An 18,696-nucleotide genomic window follows, 5' to 3' on the forward strand; every position below is an offset into this window, starting at 1 on the left:
GTCCTCTCCCCCACCCCAATCTCTGCCTCCACAGGTGTCTGCTTTTCCCAGACCAGCCAGGAAGGACCATGTGCCAGGTGAGTGTGGTGTTTCTTTATACTGCGCTTTGTTTTACTGCAGATTTCAGGTTGCTTATAAGAATGCATCCAATAAAAGAAAATGCACACAAATCAGGATCAGGGAAAACAAGCGAATGGAAGATCAGAGCCACAGGAAGGGCGGAGTGGATACGCTACAGAGGCTGCTGGGTTATTAGCTGTCTTGTAAATTTTAAGTCTGATATTCCTGGCACCGTAAAATGACAGATTCCATCCAATATCTGACTTGTGTTGTGTGTCTGGGACAAGCATGTCACCTTAACGGCAAGTCTTTTCCAGTATAAGCAGTGGATGTTAGGCCAGTGCAGAAATCTATGATTACAGCTGTTTAGGGAATCAAATACTCAGACCTACAAACACAGCCTTGTTATGATTCGGGCTGACCTAGAAAAAACACTGCATTATCTGGAGGAACAAATGAATAGTATGTTCTTCAAATGATCTGCACAGTACTTTTGACACAGAAGGAGAGCGAACAGCTCACTGTTTCAGTCTTTGCCAGGGGCAGTGAGGGGGTGGTGATGGTGGGACGATGGCCCAGGCTCGCCCGGCCTTGTCAAGTTCAAGGTGGCAGCCGCCTTTTCCCTTTACAGGACTTACACCTCATCCATCTGCCCTTGGCCTCCTTGGAGCCCTTTCTCGGTCATCATTATCTTTCTTCAGACATCAGTGACATCGTTGTTTGCCATCAGCCTGTCTGCATTCTCATGTACCTCTATTCTCTCCCTACCCTGGTCTTTAGGGACACGTGAACGCCAAGTGCACTGGCAGAACCCTTGAAGTTATGAGAGCCAGAAACCCAGCTAGAGCGAGTGTAGGACAGACAGAATCTAGGCAGTACCCCACACTGTGGGGAGAGCAGGTGTGCAGCTGGGACTCGGAGCTCCGAGTCACAGAGAGGACCCCAGATGTTGTCAGGAGTCTTTCTTGTCCCTTATCCCTGTTTCTGGGACTTCCTTCTGTCATACTGACTTCACGTGACCCGAAATAGAATGCCCAAATAGCTCCCACAGCTCACATTACAAATTTTGCCATAGAAAGGGACCGAGGCTCCTTAAATAGAGCCAGTTTGCAAGATCTTTGGGAAAGATTTCGATTGGCCCAGCCTAGTTTGGGGTGGGGCCGAGGGGCTGGGTCTCTGCTTGGGCTGCAGGGAGGGAGAGCGTGAGTCCCACGGAAGACGAGGCCTCGTGGACACACGTTGGAGCTGTCCACTCCAGGAAGAGGAGCAGTCACAGGGTCTTAGTTCCTAGCTCGGAGACCTGTCTGACTGGGAGTGTTTATGCTTAATAAAGCCAGGCCTATCTGGGGGTTCAATACCAGAAACATCTGGGGACAGGACAGGTATGAGAGGCTGAAAACAAGGTGGTGACCCCACAGCCTTCTCAGAAGAGAGAGCTGGCTGCGACAGGAGGCTGTCAGACCTGGATGTGAAGCTGGAAGTTTCGTTTGGTGCTGTTGGGAAGCTTTTGTTTTGTAGGAAACCAAGTCTCATTGGGACTCTCCCTCCGTTAGGGCTGTCTGCAATAAAGATGACAATAAAAGCATTCAGACTCCATCTGTTGAGCACTTATGTTCCCGTCTCTGTGTGTTTCATCTATCGTTTCATGAATAAACCTGTGAGCTAGATGTTAGGAATTCCTCCTCCCATTTTACTGATGAACAGACAGACAGAGACCCGGGCCCTTAATGGTTGTGCTAAACTGCAGTCATATCTACCAAATCCATGTCCCCAGCAAGAGAATCCGGTAGCGTTTCTGCATCGCTGACCTGCACTCTCCAACACAGCGGCCGTCGGCCACTGGCGGATCCTGAGCACCTGCAGTGTCGTTAGGGTGGCTGTGGACCTGAATTTTTAATTTACACTTAGATTTTAAAACTGAATCAGTAGTATGTTTTTTTCATTAAACACAACTTCATGGCTTTTATAGGACTAAATTTCACCAAATGGAATTGAAGATAAAGTGTCCGAAGTGAGATATACTGTTAAGTGGCAAATACACGCCAGGTTTTGAAGATGTGGCGTGAAAAAAATATATATATTAGTGATTTAAAAATGATTATATGTTTAAATGATAATATTTTTGATGTAGTAGGTTAAACAAGAGGTATCATTAAAATTAATGCATTTCATTTTTTACTTTTTAAAAAAGTATGACTACCAGAATTTATTTTTGAAACTACTTTATCAAGGTATGATTGACATACAAATCTCTGTATATATTTAATTAGACATCTTGATGAGTTTACAGATAAGTGTGTACCCATGAAACCATCACCACAATCAAAGCCATAAACTTCCATCACACCCAAGTTTCCTCCCATCTTGCTTTTTAAAAATACATATTTTTTCTTTTGTGGTAAGAGCATGTAACAAAAGATCTGCCCTTTTAGCAAAAATTTAAGTACACTCTACAATATTGCTAACTACAAGCCCTACGTTGTGCAGTAGCTCTCCAGGACTTACATCACACCTCCTCCAAGCCCCTGGTAGCCACTGTGCTACTCCCTAGTGCTATGAATTTGACTATTTTAGATTCTTCATAAAAGTGGGATCATGCAGTATTTGCCCTTCTGTGTCTGGCTTATTTATCTTAGCATAATGTTCTCCAGCTCCATGAATGTCACAAATACTGTGATTTCCTTCTTTCTTGTGGCTGAATAATATCCCATTGTGTGTACATACCACATTTTCTTTATCCATTCACACACTGATGGACAAATAGGGTGTCTACATCTCTTGGCTGTTGTGAATAATGCTGTAATGAACATGGACGTGCAGATGTGTCTTCAGGATCCTGCACTCAATAAGACTGTCATCTGCAGAGATGCATTTGCTTCTTTATGATTTGGATGCCTTTTGTCTCTTTGTCTTGCCTAGTTCTGGCTGGACATCAGTACTGTGTGAATAGAAGAGGCATATTTTCCTTCGCCATGAGATTTATAATGCTTTCATGTTGCTACCTAATATATTTTTGTTTCAACATGAAGAACTTGCTTTAGTATTTTTTGTAAGGCAGGTTAAGTAGTGTTGAACTCCCTCTGTTTTTGCTTGTCTGGGAAAATCTTTCTCCTTCATTTTTAAAGGAAAGTTTTACCAGGTGTAATATTCTCGGTTAGCAGTTTTGTTTTTGTTTTTCCTGTACTTTGAATATATCATCCCAACCTCTCCTGGTCTGTGAGGTTTCTGCTGAATAAGCCACTCATAGTCTCACGGGGGTTCCCTTACATATGACAACTTGTTTCTCTTTTGCTGTTTTCAAAATTTTCTGTCTTTGATATTTAACAATTTAATTATAATGTGTCTCAGTATAGACCTCTTTGAGTTCAACTTATTTGGGGATATTTGGAAATCATGAACGTGGATTTCCATTTCCCTCCCTAGATTTGGAACGTATTCAGCCATTATTTCTTTAAATAAGCTCTCTTCTTTATCTCTTCTCCTCCGGGACTCCAGTTATGCGTGTATTGGTTCTTTTGTTGATGTTCTATAAATACCATAGGTTTTCTTCACTCTTTTTCATTCTTTTTTTTTTAACTTCCTCTGACTACTTTCAAATGACACCTTTGAGTTCACTGGGGTCCTTTATTCTGTTCGATTGAGTCTGATGTTGAAGCTCTATCAAGTTTTTCAGTATATTTATTGTAGTCTTCAGTTCCAGGATTTCTGTTTGGTTATTTATGGTTTCTGTGCCTTTGTTGAACTTCTCTTTTTGTGCATACTGTACCGTTTCGCACTTGTCTGATCAGCAAACACTTCGACGTGTCACAATACCAAGGGTTCCCCAAAGGAGGTGGAGAAAGGGGAAGCTCACATACTGTGGGCGGAGGAGTAACCTGATGCAAGCAGTACCACAGACCCAGGAGCAACCTGACCTGACAGCAGCCCCGTCCACACAGTGACCCCAAAGCCTGCCCTGCCATCCTTTGGACCAACAGCCCAGCCCACCTGCAGACCCTAGCATCTGGCCCTCCTACCCACAGATCCCACGCATGGACCATGGCTGTGGACCTGCCCACCGACCCCACCAACCAACTCTCCCAGAATCTCTGATCAGGGTGATTGGTGAAGGTCTTTTCTCTCCCAAAACCATTTGGTAAAGACTAGAAGATGTGATTGCTTCTTTATATGCAGATAGCAATGCAAAGCTGTAAAGATTATGAAAAATCTGGTAAACATAACACCAAAGGAACCTAATAAAGGCCCAGTAACTGACCCTAAGGAAACAGAGATCTATGAACTGCCTTTTGATAGAAATGTCCTCCTGACATCAGAACATACTGTTGATTTTTCATGACTGCTCAGGCACACCCTCCAGTAAAGCTTAACTTGACATCAATACATTGAATTTGACCACTGTCTTCTTTGAGTCTGTTCTGTATGTAAATACACTCTCATCATAAATACACTCTCATCATTCAGAGTAATCTTAACTATACAGAAGTCCACACTGTTCATCTCATTCCAGCAGACTCTAACTGCCTTTAGCATAGGACCAATGTTGCATTCAGCTTTTTGACCCCAAGCACCAAGCAGAATGCCAGTAACACACCGGATCTTCAATAGATCCTTGCTCACCAAATGAATGAATGAACGAATGAACGAACAAACGGAGATCCAAAGGTGAGATCTTTCCTAATAATATTTTTCTCACCCACAAAATGTACAAAGTTAGGGGCACGCTCAGTTCCTGTATGACTTAGCATGGGGTGACCTGACTCTGAACATGGCAAGATCCATCTCCTCCACGCCTTTGCCATGGTACTCTGTTGCAAGCACTTAAGATTAATTGGGAATATGCTGTTTTAGGAACCATTGTCATTCAGAGATGTGGCTGTGGGCTTCACCCGTAAGGAGTGGCAGCAGCTGGATCCTATGCAGAGGACCCTGTACCGGGATGTGATGCTGGAGAACTATAGCCACCTGGTCTCCGTGGGTGAGGAAGCCCTCTAATGTCTCCCAGTCATGTCTGAGCTCCTTTATTTTCTCAGCTATATAAAACCTCCTAAGTACTAAAAGTGTTTGGCGTTGGGTTTCAGTTGTCAAAGAGTGTTGCTCTCATCTTACCTGGATTATATGTTTTCTGAATTTACTTCCCAAGCAAAATATCTATTCTTGGCCAAAATGTAAATGTTTATTGTGCGGCCCGAAACTTCTGCTTCCTTATATGGCTCAGATGGCTCAGCATAAATCTTGTAACTATTTTTCATGAACAGGGTGTCAAGTCACCAAACCAGCTGTGATCTCCAGGTTGGAGCAGGGGCAAGAACCATGGGTGGAGGAAGAAGAAATCCTTGGATGGGGCTTTCCAGGTGAGAGAGAAGCAGCTTGCAGGGGGACCGTGGACATAACGTTTCCAGGAGGTCACAAAGCAGAACCTTGGATTTTTTTTTGTTTTGTTTCAGGCAACTGTTCTTAAAAGCCTTGGACCTTTGCAAGCAGCTGTGGACATTTGGCCTCAGACCTTGAGAGGCCCAAATGATTCCTGCTATCTGCACACATCACACAGCCCTACACGATAACTCCCTTTTCCCTGGATTTTGGAGAAAGACATAATCTATATTTATTTATCCTTTTATTCTGCCCTGCCTTCTAAGACCTTGCTTGCTCAGTCTTTCTCTAGAATCTCAAGTCTTACACTTTCCCCCATGGTTATGAAATGGTCTTTTTCATGCAGTCAGGGATTCATACATTTGCCTTATTCTATATCTCTGTCATTTTGTGCCACTCATTTTAATTTTAGTTGTTTTTTTCTTTCTTTCACTGTGAAATGCCTCAAAAACCTATTTGCTCCCCTTCGTATGACTTTAAGTTCCTCTTCTTTTCAAAACCATGTAATATGGCTCTGTGTTTTCTAGTAGGTTATAACTGAAGCTTTTCCCTCATCCCAGTGTAACTCTGTGGGGAGAAGAGCATTTATTTTATTTTTCCTTATTTCCGTGGGACTTACATGGTGGACATTGGTTAACTCCCTCCTCTTTTTAGGACAAGGATCTTTTATCAAGCATTTGTTCAGGGCTGTTGTTTTAATCGGATACAGACAGGATCACCTAGAGAGCTTTAAAAATAGCCCCTGGCTAGGTTTCAGCCCAGAAAATCCAGATGGGAAAGATCTGTAGCCATTGATTTGATCTTGTGGGAAATCAGTAGTGGGGCTCAGGGAATGTAAACATTTCTAAACAAAGGCGCTCCATGGTTGCTTTGGGTCTGGGTGCCAGAGGTGAAACAGCAGGTATAGTTTGTTGTTTAAAAGGTAAATGAAGAAAAAGCCAACGAGGATCTAAAAGGATGGTGAGTCCAACATTTAAGATTATCAAAGTAGATTCCTCAGTAATGTGGACACCACACCCCTTAGGGCCGTTAATAATGAAGTTAGTGGGGGATGGGGCTGATCTGCAGCCAGGTCCACCAGACATATGGGGAGGGGACACATAAGGATTTGGTCATCAGCCGGATTTGTTATCGAGGAACCATGACTGAAGAAAATGGTCTTCCAAGCCATGAGAGTACAACGGGGAATCTTCCTGGGGCCAAGGACGGTTTGCTTTCTGGTCTAGGACACTTATTCTTGTGTTCTCGTACTGGATATCACACAGATCTTAGAGGTCCATGTGAGGATAAGTCACTGCAGAATGGACTTCTGGCTCTAATATAGTTCCTTTAAAAATAAAGGACTTGCTGCTTTGAGAAAATTAATTTGGTGTACATAATGAAGGGGAACTTAAGGTGGGAAGGACACGGAAAATGCAGATTAGCGAAGAGTCTCTTTGTAACCCAGGAATAAAGTGAGGGAGCTCATACTTGGCTTCACTTCTTTTAACCAGAGTCCTTTGCTCATACTTCCTAAACTCTTCTCTTGTGATTCCTCCAGAAACGCTTGTCTTTCTCTAGTCCTTGCTAATAGTTCCTAAGTATCCTGCTCTCCTGATGGAGCCTCCTTATGATCCCCTCCCCTTTATCTAGGGTTGCTAGAGCTAGTTCTGGCCTGTGATAGCCAGTTGTGCCTGCATCTTCCCAGCCCTGCAGTCAGGACGTCATCTTGGTAGCTTGAAATTGACCATGGTGGAAGAGTGTTTTCACTATGGAAACTGGTAAATGCTACAGACCAGGGCTTTTCCCCCATCCCAGCAAGCTGGTTCATTAGCAGATTAATACCTTGAATCCACTACCCTCCCAGTTTTTCTCTCTTACTCACTTTTACTTGTGTGCACTTTCTCCTTCTTTCCAATATACTATCAGACTTGTGAATAGCAAAGCTACTTCTATTCATTGTCAGTGTTTTTTTTATTTCCCTGTTTCTAGTATCTTTTTTTTTTTTTTTTCGTTTTAAAAGCTGAGGGACTAGGACATGTTTGTAACAGGATTATGATCATCCAGTCTGGGCAGCTAGGTTTGAAACCACAAAGTCAATCCTTCCAAACATTTCTGAAATAATTTAGTTCTATGATGCGATACTGGAAAGATTAACACATTTGTGTCACTTTTTTTTTCCCTAGAAGAAGTTTTGCAAGTTGATACCCAAGTAGATAGACAACAGAAACACCAAGACAAACTTTTGAGGCAAGTTTCATTCCTAGACAGGAAAAAATTGACCAAAAAAGGGCACCACGAATGTAATACAATTGAAAAAAAAACCCGTCAGAACACAAATCTTGTTCCTTTAAGACAACAGGTCCATAAGTGTGACTCATGTGGAACGAGTTTGCAATGTAATCTAGCTGTTAGTCCCAACACATACCTCGCAAGAAGGAGATTTGAGTACGATGGACAGGGGAAATTATTTCTCTATTCTAAACTCGAAACTCCACATTCTGGCACACACGAATGTAACCAGTGTAGAAAAGCTTTTAGCCACGGCCAAGCCCTTAGTACTGATGGGGGAACCAAAAATGCTGAGAAGGCCCATGAATGTACCAAGTGTGGAGAAGGCTTTTCCTACAAACCAGAACTCATTAGGCATCAGAGAGTCCACAGAGGTGAGAAATCCTATGGCTGCGACAAACAGGGGGATGACTTAAGGGAGAGCTGCCTCAATGAACGTCAGGGAAGTCACACAAAAGAAAAACCTGGTAGAAACAGCAACTGTGGTAAAACACCCTCCCAGATGAGAAGCCTCTGCATGCCTGACACAGTTCTTGCTGAAGAGAAACCTTATAAGTGTTCAGAATGTGAGAAAACCTTCTCCCACAAGTCACGTCTCATCGAACATCACAGATCTCATACAGGAGAGAAACCTTATGGCTGCAAGGAATGTGGGAAATCTTTCTCCCGGAAGTCCTGCCTCATCATCCATTATAGAATCCACACAGGAGAGAAGCCTTATGGATGTAGCGAATGTGGGAAAGCCTTCTTCCAGAAGTCACACCTCATCCTCCACCAGAGGACTCACACAGGAGAGAAGCCCTATGAGTGCAGTGAGTGTGGGAAAGCCTTCTCCCAGAACTCATGCCTCATCATACACAAGAGAACTCATATGGGAAAGAAGCCCTATGAATGCTCTGACTGTGGGAAAACCTTCTCCCAGAAGGCAAACCTCATTAGACATCATAGAATCCACACTAGGGAGAAACTGTATGGATAACATGAGAAGGTTTTTTTCAAGAAGTCACCACACATCTAGGAATGAAAACCTCTGGATATTCTGGATGTGGAAAATCCTTTAGTGAGAAATCTAGAGATTGATCCTGAAGTGATAGTCTACCGATTTAGAGAATTAAAAAGTTTAAAAGCTAATGCTAGAAGGGTAATGATACTCTAGAGTGATATGTTTTTATAGGCTATATTTAATTATAAAGTGTATCTGTAGCTATATTAACTGTGAATATTGAGCTTTGAAGTATGTGAATATATTAAGCAACAGATTTAATAAGTGTCAGAATAATCCCAGAGCTATATAGGGGTTATGTTCCTGAGGATGCTACATAAAAAGAATTTTATTTATTTTTGAACTACACTGGTAATGGAACATAATTGTGAACTTGTAGACATACACACCATAATATGTAGAGTGTCATCTATCTAGGCTTTCCACGCTAAATTATACCCTTCTGTCTTTGTAATATACATTATAACTGGAACAATATGAATTTGTTATTAAACCAGAAGTCCATAAGCCGTACCACACGCCCTTTTTGTTGTTGTTGTTGTCGTTGTTTTCTGGCAAGTATTACAGTGCCCCCTGGATCTGGAAACCAACAATTTCCTGATATCTCATATCTCTCAATCATCTGGTTTATAAGTTATGTTCATATTAAATGTGTGAAGTTAGGACTCCCTTTCCCGGCAATAAAAAAACACCTCACTGTAAACAGCTAAAAGTTTTGGATAATAATAGATAAACTTCTTTTAGATTCATAATTCGGCTTGCAAGAAAATAAGTGAAGTTTCTAGGCGCCAACTAGGTAAAGGGAACAGAAAGCCAGAAATAAAGTTTGTGAGTTGATGCTGTAGCCGGTAGCTGCCGTGTGGGTTTAATTTTGTTTACCCAAAAGCTTGGATATTAAAGAATATAGGAAGATGAGAAACAAGGCCTTGGGGCCACACAAGGCAGAGAGTTGGCACTGAAATAACTCAAATTTAGAAATTTCAAAAATCCATACATATAGAGAAAGGGTGGACTGGAGAAAAATCTGTGCATTTGCACAGGACGCTTGTCTGTCTCTCCCTGAGCTCTGATGGGGAAAATGTTTACCCTGATGAATTGTAAGCCCTAACCTACACCTCATGAGTTAGAATTTTGAATTTGCTTTTTCATGTCCTAGTTGAAAAACTGCACAATGGACATAGAAATTTGTTCTGGTCTTTGAAACAACGTACAGAAGCAAACAATCTTTTTGGAGGAAGACAATCAACCCATGTTTGTCAGGATTCTGACATGTAAGCCCAAGATGATTTATAATGCAAAATTACAAAATGTGAGGAACCAATACCAAAAGTCAACAGCCATTTTAACAAAATAACACCAAGTAAGTTAGGTAATAGAAAAACTGGAAATTCTATAAAAATAACTATCTTTAAAAATGATTTTAAAAAAAACATGAAAGCAAGGCACAAAGAAAGATTAGTTAGAACCACGGAGTGTCTAGAAATGAAAAATACAGTCACTGAAATTTAAAACAACATTAAGTTACTCAATGAACATGTCAAACAGTAGATTATACTCAGCTGAGAAACCAAACAGTAAGAGCTAAGCAAATTCATAGACTTCAGTATATCAAGAGGTAGAAATAGGAAAGAAAGGGCGGGAGACATTAAAAAGACGAGCAAACAGGAGTTCCTGAAAGACAAAATAAACATGGAAGAAGAGTAAATAGGCTGAGATAATGGCTCAGACTTAACAAAAGACACGAGTTAACAAATTTGAGCAGCACAGCTGGATAAATGAAAATAAATTCTCATCTAGGTGTTCATAGTTTCCAGTTCAGCCAAGCTACACCGTGGTACTGCTGACTCGCAACGACTTTGTCTAGCTCCGTGGTCTGCAGGGGCCTTACACTGACACTAGCATCTCACAAGTGCACGCCCTATAGGGCAGCCGCAGTCACAAGCCAATGTCAATTTCTGTTATGGCTTCCCCAGCAGCTCTTGTAATCGACCCTCTCTCCCCTGCCTCCCAGCGCTGGTCTGTCTCGCGTGCCCCTAAGCTTAGAGCCCCAAGACCACGCTCCTTTGGTTTGAATTGATCAATCAAGTCCTAGCCCGGGAACCCCAAAGCACTCTCCTCAGGGACCCTAATAAAAACTTGGCCCCAGGTCCTACCTTTCTCCAGAGTCTGCTCTCGACCTGGATCTGCTGGGGGCGCCGGGGCGGGGTGCTCCAGCGTGCTGTGCGTCGTCACCTCCAGGCCTGTGAGTGAGAAACTCTTCGGCTTCTGTCGTGGTCTGTTGCTGAACCAGCTCACCATCCGGCGCCCCGCCCTCCGCTTATTGTGTGTTAATTTAACCAAGTCCTAACAATTGGCGGCAGGAACAGGATGGTCGTGCTTGCAATTGGCCGCAGGTAAAGCCTTTTAGCTGCAAATAGCTGGCTGACTGGCTCCCCAGGTGGGTGGGTCTATCCCGGGGTCGCACCACCTGTTGGCCTTGGTGGCCGCAGCTATGCGCTGCACGTGCTGCCGCCTTCCCACCCCGGTGCCAGCTCCCAAAGAAGCACCGGAGTCCTGCTGGACCTCGGAGCGTTGCTCATAGGAGCTGGTTTGAGGCGCTGCGGGTGTGTCCTGCGTGTTACCCCCGGAGGTGAATTCCCCTAGCGGGTGTCAGACCTCGGGCATCTTTCCCCACTCCGAGCGCCGACTTGGCCACGAATTCGCCAAGTCCTGTTGCGTTAGTTAACGGCCGGGACACACGAGTGGCAGCCCTGCCCAAGTATGGGTTACCGAATGAAGGTGCCAGGCAGAGAATCTAGAAGGAGGACAGGGAGTCTCTCCTTTGCTGACCGCGGTGCTCGCGGGCGGCTCGAGAACTCTGAGTCCTAACCAGACGGTAGGGGGCGATCACGCCGGGAAGGCAGGGCCCCGGGCAAGGGAAGCGCCCCAGGGCCTGCGCCCCCGCCGCTGCTGTTACGGCACCCCTGGCTGCTGTCACACCTGTTCCCCTGACCCTGGGGAGTATTCCGAGTTCCACGCCTGGCGCATCGTGGCGCAAGATCTAATGGCCCGATACAAACAGCCTGAGCACCTGGGCCCAGCGCACCTATGAGACCCAAGGAAGTTAGCAAGCCTCGTTCGTTGCCGGTAAAGTGCCTTGGGAACCGCCTGGGCGCTTCTCAGCACCTGGCGCACCAACGCCTGGAAGCGCTGCTTCTACGCTCCCTCGGGGGCTGCTAGTGCGGGCGATTGGGACACCCTGGAGGGGAAGGCGGCCACCTACAAGTCCAGCCGCAAGGGACATCCACCACAGATCTTTCCGATAAGAATCCCTAAGGTCAAATCAGGGATTTGACCTATAAAAATAACTATCTTTAAAAATGGTAGTAGAGAGTTTGGAACTACAACTCGAAAGTGTATTGTGTATTTGAAAGGTGACAAGAGAGTAGATCTTAAAGTTCTCATTCCAAGAAAAAACAATTGTAACTATATGAGATGAGATAACTAGACTTACCGCGGTGATCATTTTGCAGTCTATGCAAATGCCCAACATGATGTTGTACGCCTGAAACTAATATAATATCATATGTCGGTTATTTCTCAATAAATTTAAAAAACAAAAGAAAGAAACAGAAATTGAAGCTATGCGGCTCAAAAACATGTTTAAAATATTTTAAGACTTTGTCTAGCAGGAGGGAGAAAGAAAGAGGCCAAATGACTGTTGAGGTTTTAATACTGGCTCTGAGCCACAGACATGCAGCCACTAGCCTCATTCCCAAAGACCCAAAATGAGTAACACTTAAAAGCATCCCAGGACCTTTGGTCAGTATCCAGACCGCTTACCCCAAGGAGCTCCCCACCCCTGCTGCCAGCTAGTCAAGTGCACATGGCCTCCTCGGTCGTGACTGTTACTGTTACTGTTACTGTTACTCTCTTTGTAAACAACCTGGATAGGATGTTGTTGATGGACCCCTCAGGCCTAACCCTGTCTCAGGAGATGCCTGGAAAAAAGCAGCCACCTGCACAACTGCACCGCAGGTGGCTGAGCACCAGGTGTTGACAGGCCCTGTTAAGAATAGCATCCCTAAGACTCTCTTGAGGTGAGGACTTCCTCATACATGTGGGATTTGCGGGGGAGGTGTGGGGGAGTCCAGTGTTTCATAGCAAGAGCTTCCCGTGGGCATCAGATCCCTGAGGGCCCCTCTCAGGGAGAAGCGGAAGGTAGGAACAGAGACGGCATGGACAGACCGACAGAGGCCGCCTTTCACGAGACTTCCGGGCAGTTAATAGGCCCACTCTTAGCATTCCATGCTGCTAGCACGATTATAATGCTTCCCAAGCTCCGAACCTGCCTCCGTGGATGAGTTGTTTCTCCCGCTAAGAGGCTGAGTAGACAGGACTTACCGGCGCTGACCGTACCTCCAAGACTTAGCTCCTGAATGGACCGTTCAGGGGATGCTTTTAAGAAAAGTTCCCTCCCGCGGTATCTGAGACTCTGGCCATGGGGTACAATCAGGGCTCTCAAGTTTTCTGAATGCAGTTATTATGCCAAGCGACCAACCTGCTGCTTCCGGGGCTCCTTGTGGGGAAGCTGGACCCAGACGTCACCAGCCGGGGTTCTCACCGCGGACTCTGAGGCTCTGAAGAGGATTCAATCTTCTTGATCCTTGCCCTGGATAGGACTCAAGAGCTGTGTCCCCAGCCCCATAGCGATATGTCAGACCCCAAAACAACCCCGAGCTTGTCTATGGTGTATTCAGAACTGTCAAGGTCATGGATTTTGAAATAAAAGATTAAGATCTGAGATCTGGCTTTAAAGATCTCACAGTCTAGTTGTGTTTTGGGGAGAGTGGGTGGGATGCGAAGCATATGCTAAAATGATATTTCAGACAATAGTTGTAACTGAGAGGAGGCAGGAAAGGGTATTGTCTTAGGCCGTTCAGGCTGCTATGTCAAAATACTGATATTTTTAAGCCACAGATTGAGATGCTTAAAAATAACAGGACATTTTTTCTCATAGTTCTGGAGGCTGGAAGTCCAAGATCAAGGCACCAGAAGATTCAGCATCTGGTGAGCATCTGCTTCCCGACTCCCAGACGGCTGTCGTCTCCCTGTGTCCCAACATGGCTGAAGGGCAAGGGAGCACTCTGGGGTCTCCTTTATAAGGGCACTGATTGCATCCATGAGGGCTCCAGCCTCGTGGCCTCATCACCCCCAGAGGCCACGCCTCCTGGTAACATCACACTGGGGGTCAGGCTCAATGTATGAATTTAGGGATGACACAAACCTTCAGTCTCTAGCAGATGTGGTATTTAGGCAGATCCCTGAATAATACAAGGGATTTTTGTAAATCCTGAGCATACCTGGGGTAAAAAACAGCGTGAGCAAAGGCATGACAATTATGAAGGCTCGTCTTACTTTGTGAATACCTCGAGTCAGCTGGAGTTTATTTTACATGCAGTGAAGTACACAGATCTTAAGTATACATCTCGATGAAGTTATACACACATAAAAACCATGTAATCACTATCCAAATCAAGACACAGAACATTTCCGGTGCCCGGCCGATCTCCGTGTGCCCTCTGCGGTTCAAATCCTTCCCCAGGAATCACTATCATGACACCGGCCACCATAGTTTGTCGTGGGTTTTTATTTAAAAGGAAACATACAGTATGTACTCTTGATGTCTTACTTCTTATACTCAGTGTGTCTCTGTTGTGCTTACTTTTTGCTGGTAACAGTGGATCATTCCTGTTCATTGCTGTGTAGTATTCCATTGCATGACTGTGCCACGTGATGTCTACATCTACCATGTTCACAAACATTTTTGGATTCTTTTCAGTTTTTGACTATTGTGCGATAGTACTCATTTCTCTTCAAAGACACTTTGTGGCTAGAGTTTAGATCGGCGCTTTTCGACCAGTGACGATTTTGCCCCCCAGGAGATTTTTGGCAATGTCTGATGACATTTTTGGTGATCACAACTTCCTGGTGGTGCACGCTACTGCCATCTAGTGGGTAGAGACAAGGGGTGTGGCTGGACACCCCACACAGCCCAGGACGTCCTCCCACATCGGAGGACTATCCAGCTCAAAATGTCAATAGAAGCAGAGGAACTGGGCTGGAGTCCGATTTTGGAGTCCTTGTAAGCCCTACTCAGGTTATGTCCAGGCGGCCTTGGGGAGCCGTAGATGGCTCTGGAACGTTGAGGTTCATGGGAGCGGGCGATTTCAGGAAAGACAGTATTAGGGGCCATCGGCCTGGCCAGCGGTCCCTAGTGTCCCATGGCCAACCACCCGCTGCAGCGCGCCCTGCATGTCCCGATTCCTCAGTGTGTAGATGGCCGGGTACAGCAAGGGTGTGAGGTTGATGTAGATGAGGGACACGAGCTTGTCCTCCTCGAGGGAGCGGCTGCTCAGGGGTCTGGCGTACATGGCCGTGGCACAGCCATAGTGGAGCACGGCCACGGTGAGATGCGACGCCACCGTGTGGAAGGCCTTGCGGCGGCCTGCGGCCCCACCGACTCCCAAGATGACCACCAGCACCCTGGTATAGGAGAGCAGGATCAGGGCCAGAGGCAGCACCAGGAGCAGCAGGCAAGCCACCAGCAGGACGTGCTCCTGAAGGTCACGGTTTCCACAGGCCAACACCAACACCGCCGGGAGGTCGCAGAACACATGGTTGACTAAGCCCCCACGGCAGAAGGGCAGCTGGAATATGGCCGTGGTGAGGCCTAAGGCCAGGAGAGAGCCCCCTGCACAGCAGGAGGCGAGAAGGCACCAGCAGAGCCCTGTGGTCATGAGCTGAGGGTAGTAGAGAGGGCGGCAGATGGCCAGGTAGCGGTCCAGGGCCATGGCGGCCAGCAGCAGGCACTCAGAGCCTCCCAGCGCCACAAAAAGGCCCATCTGGGCAGCACAGGTGGAGGGGGCCACGGCCTGGCCCCCAGGAGGCAGGAGGAAGCCCGCAAGCATGCGTGGAGTCAGCACCAGCGTGTAGGCCGCCTCCACGGCAGACAGGGCCCCCAGAAAGAAGTACATGGGAGTGTGCAGGGCGGGGTCCACGATGGCCAGGCCCAGGATGAGCAGGTTCCCTGCCAGTGTGGCCAGATAGAGTGGCAGGAGGAGGGCAAAGAGCAGCACCCGCAACCACTGGGGCCACCCGGAGAAGCCCAGGATGACAAACTCCTGTGGGGCGGTCCAGTTTGACTCGGACCAATAACTCATGTTGGGACCTGGAGGAGGACAGGTGTGCAGGCTGGAGAGGATAGTCATGGTGACACACCCTTCCCAGAAAATGCATGTCCTTTGCCTCTCCTGGGCTCGGAACCCTCCGCCCAGCCTTCTAGGGGACCACCCCTTGCTTCTCACACCCCCGCTCTCCTCTCCTGGGGACTCGGAGTCTTCTCCCCAATCCAAAACTTTCCGCCCCTCCTTTCTTGCCGTCCCACGTCCTCCAGGCCTTCAGAGGTGCTGAGCCACTGCCCACTCTCCCTTCTGTGCTCCGTGCACTTCCCAGCGCCCAGGTGTCTTCCTCACACCTGTCCACGCATCCTCCAGTTCCTCCAGTGTTCTGAATCCTACGCTCTCCACACCTGCAGAGCCAGGTGACCTGTGCCCAGCCCGCAGTGATGGGGACGAGGGCTGACCGCCTAGGCAGAAAACCACTAAGGGATTCCGATTTCTACCGGACCACCTCTTTGCTGAGTGGGCTGTCTGTGAGTGATAGGGACAGTCACTCTGGCAGACAAAGCCACAGGGATTAGGGACTTGAGCATGTTAGAAGCTCCCGTTCACAGAGGCCGTCTCGCTCCCCTGACGAGCACCACTCGGGGAGGTTCACCTCCCCGCTCTTTGCTGGTAGATCCTGTGTACTTCTCACCTGCCCTGAGCTTTGTTTTCTGGATTATTTACATGTTCTGCGTCCTCCCGTTAGCTGGATTAAGGACAAACCCACGGCAATCCTGGGCCTGTCATTTCTCTCTGATTCAGTTATAGGGAAAAACAAAACACAATAAACACAAAAACGACAGAGGGAGATGGTCTCCCCGGCTCACGTTTGATGAGCAGCCTTCATGAGTGATAGAGCACCCACTCCCATGGCTCAAGCTCTGATGATAAACTCTAAAGCTAAAGACCCACCTTCTTCTCCTAGCTCAGACCCTGAGATTTCCGCTAACTTGTCCCACCAACACTTCCAGTTCGATCTGTCCCCCAACTAAATACATTATTTCTAAACCCTGCACCTCTCCTTTTGTGAATGGAGCCAGCCCAGAGCAAAAGTAAAAATCAGGAAGTCGCCTCAGATGGAGTCTCTCTCCCGTACCCTCAAGGACAGCTGGCCACCACGTCCTGGCAGAAACACCTCGGACCCCAGAGGTTCTTCTCTTCCCTCTCATGACACTTTTTCTCTTTCCTGAATGATTATGACAGTTTCCAACGGGTCCCCCTGCCTCCGGGCTGCTCCCTTCTAATCAGTTTTTCGCAGCACCAACCGGAAGGACCCTTCTAAACGAGACACCAGTTCTGTGTTTATCTCCATTTCTTACCTTCGGGATTAAGTCCAAAGGCTTCGCCACGTCCTTCGGCCCTTCACATGTGACTTCCAGCTTCACCTCCTGCTGTTCATTTGCACGACAAAGCGACTTAGAGTGAGTGACCCACCTGCCCTGAGCACGCCTTGTCCTTGCACACCCTGTCCCCATTTCCTGGAACCCCCTGGGGTCCCCACATTACCTGAAAAAGCTGGGAAATCTCTGTTCATCCTCCACGGCTGAATTCGCACACTGCATCCCGGGCGAACGCTCCTGTCCCCCAGGCAGGTGGGGTGTCCTCCTCTAACTCCACGGCCGTTGTGGCAACTCCACTAAACTCAGTCTCCTGGAATTCAAGATTTGGGTCATATTTGTTGTTTGCTGAATTATGGTAAGGGAAGGAATTAGTTACTCGATCTTCATTTCTCCCAAATATATGCCTCCTCTCAGGGTCCCTATTATGTCCCTAACCTGGATTTCGGTCTCTGGAATCTCAGAGAGTCAGAGAACTCACCCCTTTACAACAACCAATTGCCCCAAGTCCTCCCCTAAAATGACCCCTCAGTTTTACCTTCAGTCTCAGGTGGGGTCAATGCAATCAATCATTTCAAGGTCATTGCCCCACGACAAAAAAGAAACTACCGGAATCACATTCGTCTCCTCCCCTAGACACCAAAGATCAATGGTCCTTCCTTCCTCTTAACTCACTCAGCTCAGAGACACATGCTTCTCCTCTCCTTGCTCTTCATTCACCCCAATCCTTAAAACTTTGCTTCTTTAACCTGCTCCAAGTTCACCTTTCCTAAGGAGACTTACCTGGCTAGGTGGAATCACTGCTCCAGGCACCTATACACGTAACATAGTGAAGGCCATCAACGCCCCTCAAACTACTGGGTCGGACTGGCGTCGATGCCGATGTTGCTATTCCAACATCATTTGAGTTGTTCCTTCATATTTAACCAACGGTTCCTCTCCTCGCGGGAGGCTGGTGGTGCGCTGAGGTCATGTTTATAGAGCAAAGACCAACAGTCACTGAGCCGCGAACCATGAAACCACTCTCGACCGCCTACTGTGTGATGGTGAACTGGTCATGACGTACCAGAGCCCGTTTCCTCACCTGCAAGGTAAGAGGATGGGACCAGATGATTTTTAAAGTTTCTTCCACTTCTGATATTTTAAGGTTCGATCAAAATTGTGTTCGCGGTTATGCTTTTATTCCCAAGGTAAACCATTTTTGAAAAAGATATTGCAATGTTTCAAAAGCCCATAAATAAGTTTGAAGACATGGGTTTCATTTACAGTACTAACTAGGTCAGTTAGGGAGATGTCAGGTTAGGCATAACATGATCGATGTCAATTGGTGGATCTTAGAAGGGGCTTCACGCAGGGTAAATAGTAAAACAGCTCTTTCTGGTGATACCAGTGTGTTTGTGTACGTGTCCACTTGCACAGGTGTGTGCAGTGTGCAGTGTATTGTGGGATG

General features: G+C 46.5%; 1 protein-coding gene and 2 long non-coding RNA genes across 3 annotated transcripts in view; 2 read left to right on the plus strand and 1 right to left on the minus strand.

The window, feature by feature from the left end:
* Positions 1-1,671, plus strand: part of LOC105294613 — a 10,412-nt gene extending 8,741 nt beyond the window's left edge. The window contains exons 3-4 of the long non-coding RNA XR_002781247.1: positions 35-77; positions 692-1,671. This is a non-coding gene — a long non-coding RNA (uncharacterized LOC105294613). The remainder of the gene's footprint in view (positions 1-34; positions 78-691) is intronic.
* A 3,253-nt stretch (positions 1,672-4,924) lies between these two features.
* Positions 4,925-7,379, plus strand: LOC111742279. Its single transcript, XR_002781249.1, has 3 exons — positions 4,925-5,035; positions 5,316-5,411; positions 5,505-7,379. It is a non-coding gene; the product is annotated as an uncharacterized LOC111742279 (long non-coding RNA).
* Positions 7,380-14,928: 7,549 nt separating this feature from the next.
* LOC105294614 (olfactory receptor 10AC1-like) lies at positions 14,929-15,954 on the minus strand. The gene has a single exon (XM_011363886.1). It carries the CDS (start codon positions 15,952-15,954, stop codon positions 14,929-14,931), a length of 1,026 nt encoding a protein of 341 aa, XP_011362188.1.
* Positions 15,955-18,696: the final 2,742 nt, after the last annotated feature.

The sequence above is a fragment of the Pteropus vampyrus genome, unplaced genomic scaffold (genome assembly GCF_000151845.1).
Source record: "Pteropus vampyrus isolate Shadow unplaced genomic scaffold, Pvam_2.0 Scaffold90, whole genome shotgun sequence".
NCBI lineage: Eukaryota > Metazoa > Chordata > Mammalia > Chiroptera > Pteropodidae > Pteropus > Pteropus vampyrus.